The sequence below is a fragment of the Nelumbo nucifera genome, chromosome 1, assembly GCF_055504915.1.
Source record: "Nelumbo nucifera cultivar China Antique chromosome 1, China Antique-T2T, whole genome shotgun sequence".
Taxonomy (NCBI): Eukaryota; Viridiplantae; Streptophyta; class Magnoliopsida; order Proteales; family Nelumbonaceae; genus Nelumbo; species Nelumbo nucifera.
In genome coordinates this window covers 22,609,084-22,617,458 of record NC_142649.1, presented here as the reverse complement: position 1 = coordinate 22,617,458, position 8,375 = coordinate 22,609,084, and the positions used below count along the sequence as shown (strand labels likewise).

General features: G+C 40.2%; 1 protein-coding gene across 1 annotated transcript; it reads right to left on the bottom strand.

Annotated features, from left to right (window-relative positions):
• Window positions 1–1,951: 1,951 nt before the first annotated feature.
• Window positions 1,952–3,908, bottom strand: LOC104605791 (NAC domain-containing protein 2). Its single transcript, XM_010270685.3, has 3 exons — window positions 3,673–3,908; window positions 3,309–3,583; window positions 1,952–2,848 (listed from the first exon to the last, which is right to left on the bottom strand). The coding sequence occupies exons 1-3, from the start codon at window positions 3,830–3,832 to the stop codon at window positions 2,378–2,380; spliced, it is 906 nt and encodes a 301-aa protein (XP_010268987.1). The 5' UTR covers window positions 3,833–3,908; the 3' UTR covers window positions 1,952–2,377.
• Window positions 3,909–8,375: the final 4,467 nt, after the last annotated feature.

Here is an 8,375-nt window from a genome sequence, read left to right as displayed (position 1 = left end):
AATTCTTGTTGGTGTTGTTTTTAATATTATCTGGCCTATTTTATTTTTTTTGAATAATCCGAATTTAGTCGTCCTATTTATTTTTTTTAAATTTGATAGTTGGTGTTTTTTTATTTTCTTGAATAATATGAATTTCCTATTATTGATTTATATGTATAGTTAAAATTATCATATTTTAATTTTTTTGTTGATTTATATGTATAGTTAATATTCTCCTATTTTATTTTTTTTTGAAAAATCTGAATTTAGTCATCCTATTTTATTTATTTTTTAATTTGATATTGGTGGTGTTTTTTATTTTCTTGAATAATCTTAATTTCCTATTATTGATTTATACATATAGTTAAAATTATCATATTTTAATCTAAATTTGCTATTATTATTATTATTATTATTATTATTATTTTTTTTTTTTTTTTTATTATTATTTGAGTTCACATGATGATTCATGTGTGGGTCTACATGAGCTCTCAATTGTCATGATGTGGCGTTTTTTCATTGAAATGTATATTATAACATGTGAAAAACATTGTATATATATGTATGAGTGAAATGAGGGCTAAAATTCTCATTTGTGTTAATATAAACACTTATGGGGAAAATAGCTTACCAAATATCTCCATCCCAATAAGTGCTTAAAAACATAATAAGTGATTTGGCAAGTGAGTCACCAAACAGTCTTAAGTGGTTGTTAAAATAAGTACTTTTAAAAAGTACTTATGCAATAATTACTTCTTTTAACAACCACTTAATCATCAAACAGGGCCATAATCAGATACTGGTCAACAGTACACTCAAAATTAATAACTCACCGGTGAAACCTAACCAGAACTCGAAAGCTCAGTGTGTTACTGGTTCACCGGTTCAATCGCCCAATCTGGTCCGAGTATGAAACATTGTTGTTAAATGTTAATAATCGTTTGGTGGCATTGACCGGTGAATTCTCCGGGTCAGTCTAGGTTTTTCCATGCCTGATGCGGTTCACATATTCTTGAGCCAATTTATCCAATGGGCCGGTCCAGTCCACTTTAAGTGACTTTTCCCATCTAACATCCACTGCCATTCAAGACAAAGACATGCTAACACATGGACGTTGCGCACCAGCCACTTATGTCAAATGACAGGAAGAAAGAAGAAAAGCAACTCAAAAAAGTGGTTTTGTTACTTTCAATTGGAGAAAACGCGTTACTTCGGTTTGTATATTTAAGGATGTCAATGGCTCGGGTTAAATCCAGTTGGATTCGATTTTATAGGATTAGGTTAGGGTAAAGTATATTTGATTTAGGTCGGATTAGGGTTTGATTTTTTGACTTGAATCGGATTTGGGTTTTGATTGATCCACCCTACGGGTTATGATACCTTGTATATACACTAAATAGTTTTGCAATTTTCTGATTTTTAAAAGTTTATAATTTATTTATATATTGATTTTGATTTTGTTTTCTTTTTTTAAATAGAAAAAATAACACCTTAACATCTATAAAACAATTTTTTATTTAAATAATTGTATTTTAAATCTTCAAAATGTGTTAAAAAATATATTTGAAATTACATGGGTTACACCGTATAGGATCAGGTTGGGTTCAGGAATCATATATTTTTAAGCCGAGTCGGGTCGGGTTTGGATTGGAGTGCTGGAGGGTCGGATTAAGGTTGAGGCAAACCCGTTCCAAACCCGACCCGTTGATTCAATGTACCAAAAGATGCTTTTTTAAAAGTCATGATTCAACGAGGGCCCACCATGAAGCGACCCATCCTTCTCAAGAGTCTAGACCGTCCGATTTGCCCAAGAGGTCCAATTGTACGATTGAATTGTTTACTTTGGTTCTTATCTCCGATCTATATTGATCGGTCCAACATTCTTTTCTTGAGATAAGTCAATGGTCAAATTTTCTTTGCAGGTCTCTTTCCACAAATCCAAATATCCAATCCATCCATAACTCACAAAAAATGATAAGAACTTAAAGGATGATAATTAATCATGCGACTCGCTACACCATAAAAAATCTTCTCCAGATATAAGAATAGGGAGAGATGGGAGGGAGGGGGGCCCTGTAAAGGACCCCGGGAGCAGGCTATCTATGTTATGTACATCTTGTACACTTGTATGTATTATAATGGGGAAAATCTAACATGCAACGCGGACCACTGAATCACTGTGACCAACTGGAGTCCCTACCTGATTCATGTGATGCCCAAATGCATGTTAGCAAAACCCATTTAATGTAAGTAGCTCCTACGACTCATGTGCTGTCCTCGCACGTGCACAGTCATGGACTTCGGCCTCGTGTGCAGTGCAAGTATCCGGTGTTGCATGCACCACGGAGGAAGAATGTAGCGGCCCCACACATCTAATCTGAGATTCCGATCACCCGCATCAGAATGGCTTCTGCAGGTACATGAACATATCCTGTAATGGGTTGAGCTCATTGCTCTGGTGATTGAGTAGGGCAAACGGGTTGTCAGCGGCACCGCCAATGGCGTCCATGTAATTAAACTGAAATCCTAGGGGTTTCTCGTAATCCTTCCACTTCGGCTGGCTCTGGACCTCCCTCTCGCAAGTGAATTCCGGTGACACCACGTGCTCCGAGCAGCTCGAATCCGGGTGCAACTTCGGTATCGAATCCGACGTGTCGAAGTACATCATGTCATTCATCGGCGGTGCCGTTACCGTCGCCGGACGTTGCTCCAGTATGTCCCGGCGGTATGATATGGTTTCTGGCTTCTGATCTTCGATATCCGAGCAAGTTGACGAAGGAGCAAGCGCCGATTTCCGATCGAATGTAGTGAAATTCTTCTCTCTGCCACCTTTCTTGTTGTAGATTCGACACAGCACCCAGTCGTCCAGCTGCAGATCAATCAACGTCAGATAAGAATCTAAAATACCCGATTAGAGAGAATCAAAACCACACCCGAAATTATCTTTGGTTTTTTCAGGAATCTAATTCTTTCCGTTTTGAGGAACATGAAAAATAATAGAGGTGATGTATGATGGATACCCTACATCATTGTTCCACAATAATAATATACGTCGACGGATGAGTTTTAAGAGCTTTTCTCATTTTCAAAGGACCCACCCATAATTCGTATTATGATGATGATGTGGTAGGGTCCATTGAGAAGGATAGACCTCCCGATACAATAATACAGGGCAACTCCAGAAAGACTATTTTGCCCCCCATGCGACCAGTGAGATTCACTTGGCGCCCATGGTCTCCTCTTCGTTTTCCGTTTGAGTTTATCACGTTTTAATTGTCTATTTTACCCTTTAGAACATGAATTTATTACGAGGAAGGATAGGCAAGTACTCTTAGGCTGTTCTTCTTGCGAGCCGACCTATCGACGTCGGCGAGGCGATACTCATGCATGATCCAGTTGGTTTTCTCGCCCCTGGGAGCCCTTCCGGCGTAAAACACCAGCGCTTTCTTTATTCCGATAGTTTTTGGATGTCCAATCGGCTTATCCGCTCCGGTAGCCTTCCAGTAACCGGAGCCGGCTGCCCGGTTCGGTCTCGATCCGTTGGGATACTTCCGGTCTCGGGGAGAGAAGAAATACCACTCTTTCTCACCATACAACGCCATCCCTGCACAAACGCAAACCTCAATCTCAGTCAATCCACTTAAATCACTAATCAAAACAACAAAAAATTGATCAAGGACGAATGAAAAATACCAGGAAGCTGCCACGGATCATATTTGTAGAGATCAATCTCTGCGATGATCGGAACGGCGATGGACTGAGACGCACATTTCCGACAAAGATAGTGCACCACTAGCTCATCATCCGTCGGATGGAATCTGAATCCCGGCGGTAACTGCAAATGTGACGTCATTTATATTCTCCGAGCCTCTCCTCTCTCACCCTTTTCTCTTCTTCTCTTCTCCAAAGACGGCTGTTGAAACTTAAAACTCGGGAGAGAGCGGGGTATTTATAGAGGGAAAACGCCACGTGTCTAAATCGCCGGTGATGTCTAGAACTACACGTGGGCATGACCATCCCGCCTTGAGGACGAAGAGGGGCTGACCGCCTCCGGACACGCGTCGAGTGTCGAAAGCGGCATCGCCACGTGTTGATACGCCGCAATTGGTGATTTTGTCATTCCTTGCGTCACCGGTTTTGTACGCATTCGCGAGTCGGCTCGCGGGGCCAACGCTCCCCGGAATCGTTCCGATCGATCGTCCTCGGTCCTCGTGAGTTGGCGATTCAACGGAGGACGCTTATACACATCATCCGATAACGTGTGCCCCCTCGCCCACGGCCCCGGTGCTTTATCCTAACCGCACAGGAAGTCAGGACATTCCTAACCGAATTTCCATAGAGCATTCGTACCCCCACACGGCCACGCGTAGGGATCTGCTCCCAATACTGTCCAAACATGTCACTTCAGTCGTACATTGGGAATACTTCCTGTCATTCAGGGAAATATTCCCGATGTGTGAGTGTAATAGCTTACGGAGAAATACGGATACAAACGATGCAGAATTCTGAATTCCAGCCCTCTCCCCCCTATAAATCACATCTGCCCGTGAATTTAGCATCAATTCAGGGTCAAGATGCATTCCCCTGTACTTTGGGGTTATAAAATTCTGACCTGAACTGATTCGTCATTCTCCCTATTGGAACATGTTGGGAGCAGATTTGAACTTCTGGGAAATGAGATATTCCCGAGGCCACACGACCTGGTGGCCTGGTGGGGCAATCAGATGCGCTTATACATTGAACCATGGTGTATTGTTTCACACAGGAACGAATCTCCTGACTCCTGAGCAATTAGAAACTATTTCCAAGATGTAGGACCCACTAGAACATTTACTGAGGTGCTAGGTTGCTTAAATGGGGCCCATGTGTGGAAATTTTCTGGGCCAAAGAAAGCCCAGCCCAAATACTCCCTGCCCACGTAATGACATGAACCGATTACATGAAGTCATGAACAAGTTGGTTGATGTTTATCCACGGTGAGGAGTGGGGGCGCATTTAATAATGTTAATTAATTAATTAATTAAGGGGTTAAAAGGGTGGTGATTGAGTGAAAGAGGATAAAAAGCGGTGGGATTTGGGTAATGAGAGTCACGTCATGACTAAGCTCACTAGACACAATGAGTGTGTACGCATGCATGCCCTTTTTTTAATACTTGTTTATTGATTTTTTATTTTATTTATCAACTTTGGGAAGTGGTCTCTACGTTAGCTGCACACAGCAATACCATACTGACATACCATACTGATGTACTCCCTTTGACCATTGCTAATTTACGTCAGGGTGGGAGCATGTCTACGTCCGATCCGATCCGACCGTCGGGGTTGTCCCGGGTCGGGTTCATATCCAATTCGGGTTTATATTACCCATGAATCCATGATAGATCAGAATATCGGATTAGTTGATATTGCCTAAATTGGTTACCACTTTTAATGGAAGGGGATTAAGGGTTGGGGACAAAGTAGGGTATGTGCATTGTCTACCAACCTTTCTATAGAGAGCTTGTAACTCCATATTTAGAGGGATGCTGAGTTATCATATTGGGTGCGTTGGCTTATTTGGGCGTTGTTTGGTATCATTCTTGTTTCTTTCAATAAATACTTATTTTTTATACTATTTTGTATGTATTTATATTGTATATATTCATACTGAATCTTAAAAAGCAAAAACGTATCAAACACCTATATATATGGAGATGGTACGGAAGAAATGGAAATGCTTTGGAGTTTGGAGAAATGGCAAATACTACCAAATACATATACTTAGATTATTTATGTACGGCAATTTTGGATGGGATGGGTAATGGGTTATAGATTTGAGGGGCCTATTGATTTATTCGGGTCGGGTTAGGATTTAGTCAAACATGCTCCAAACCCGATTGTTGACATCCCCATCCCCATCTATCGCCATGTACCTGAGAATGTTGTAGGCTTACTAGGTTGAATTTATCATTTTGAGATATAATAGTCTGAACCGACCCGAATGGGAGCCCGTCTGAGCTTTCTTTGGTGCTAAGAAAATGTCGACACCGTTGGTTTTGACTATTTTTGTGGCGAACAGAGGACAGAGGGTCATGGCCGCCGGGGACCGAGTCGTGGCAACAGCTAGCAAATAGCAATACTAGGAACCTTCGCGCTAGTACCACACAAGGGGCGGCCTGGAATCTTATCTCACTGGTCTTCATTCTCCCAGTAAGCATCTACGTGTTCCACGTGCTGGTAATCATCGTAAGAGTTGAAAAAAAAATTAGGGTTGAAAAATATTTAAAAAGAAAAAATGGAAAAAGAAGAAGAGCAAGAAGAATCTTGCAGTTAGACTTGAATTGGACCGGATGGTCGGACCATAAAATTGGGAAAACTGAGTTAAACAGGTTTATTGTCAGTAAAACTGAGACGCATTGAGCATTTTGATTTTTAGTTTGGTTGGAGTCTTATTTGTAGGAATAGGGGTACGTTTGGTTTATGGGAATAGGGGTTCGGAATTGGAGTCAGAAGGATTTATTTTAATTCTAACTGTTTGGTTAGACGAAATCAGAATCTCATTCTCATTCTTAGTGGAATGACATTCCTTCATTTGAGAGAATGGTCATTCCCTCCCCCTCTCTTGGGAATGAAAATCTATTCCTATCAATTCTGATTCTGATTCTGATTTCAGTCTGAAACAACACAGGTGAAGAAATAGATTATTCCGATTTTGATTCCGAGGGATTCTGATTCTAAATCCGATTCTGATTCCAACTATAAATCAAACGGACCCTAAAAAGAGACCTATGCTATTACAAAAAAAAAAAAATACCCATATGCTATTACCAAAAAAATGCCATACATCAACTACATTATTATGTTAGTTTTAAGATTTAGGATTTGAGATTTAAATGTGAAAACTGAAAAGAAAGAGGTGGTACCAATGATAAAAGTGAAGTAATGCCCCAACTTACTAAATCTCATCCACAGCCGGTTCAGTTTTTTAATCACAGTCGGGCAGACAAGCCAGCAGATCGGATAGGGATTGTGTTGTTGACAACATGTCTAGCCATGTGGCTCCAAAGAACAAGACATGATCGACTAGGAATCTTCCATGTGGCAGTTCAATTGGTGGGCCAAGTAGGGGTGTCAATTGGACTAGATTTGGTCCAATCCGATCCAGTTCAATGTGAGTCCATTATAAATGGAGTAGGTCTAATTCAATCCAATGAATATTTTGGATTGGTTCAATATGTTCAAATTCGTTTTGATTTAGACTGATTTTAACTCAAACCTGGTCTATTGACACTTACATTCTTATCTTATATTAATGACTAGATATTGGCCTAATCTAATCTAATTTAATGTAAATTTATTACGAATGGACCAGGTCCAATCCAATCTAATAAATATTTTGGACTGATTGGTCCAATCCAATATGTCTTATTGGTCCATCTAAATTGAGTTTGAACTGGGCGGGGTTCAATCCAAAACCGATCCATTGACACCGTTAGGGCCAAAATGGCTCCATCTGTTCACAAATTTGACCAGTTTTTATGTGGTAAGATTCAGCCAGAAGGCCCTTGGCCGTATAACAACAACCCCATGTCATCTGGCTGAGGTGAGCAAGCTACGGGCTCCAACACGAAGACAAACCTGTTTTCCTCTCTGTTGGGCACCAAGAATTAGAATCTTCAAGCCTCTACATCTATACTAAAACAGAGAAAGTAAGCTGAACAAAGAGAGAGAATTCATAAAGATGAGATGAGATAAGCCACCCATAAAAAAAGGAATTGTTTCTTTGGGTTGGTCTTAAAGATATTTGAGAATTTGACCGGTGATGACTTGTATTTATGGATTAGGATAAGATGTCATCCCCCACTTTAGGTGTTTGATGTGGGCCCTTAGATGAACCCCTATATTAAAAAATGGGAGAATATTGTAGAGATGGATAAATGAAGAGATCATGGGGTTTATCTGATTCAGTAGCCCTCCAATAACTAATAGTCAGAGTAGACTGAACAGTGCTGTGTTAGCTCTGCAAATGGTGAAGGACACATACAATGTGTTTGTAAAATGTTCGAAGTGGAGATGATTCCATGATGCTTCACTCATTATCTTCTATCCCTATCTGCTAGGATGTGTGGCTTGCCATATTATTTATCTTTTATGTTATCCTGCTAGAAGCTGAAATGGGGTGTCTCACATCAGTGATATCTTCTCTGCATCAAAGGTCTCTGGTACATTTGCTGTGTCTATATGATAATATTCTAGCTTCATGCCCAATGAAAAAAAAAATCACAAATATGTGGCAGAATGTTTTGTTAAAGAGAGTGAGACAAAACGACAAATATAAGAGTACAAATTTGATCATAGCTCCTACTTAATTGTGGGTCACCTTGACATCAACTCAGCCCACAAAAGAGCACAAGCTA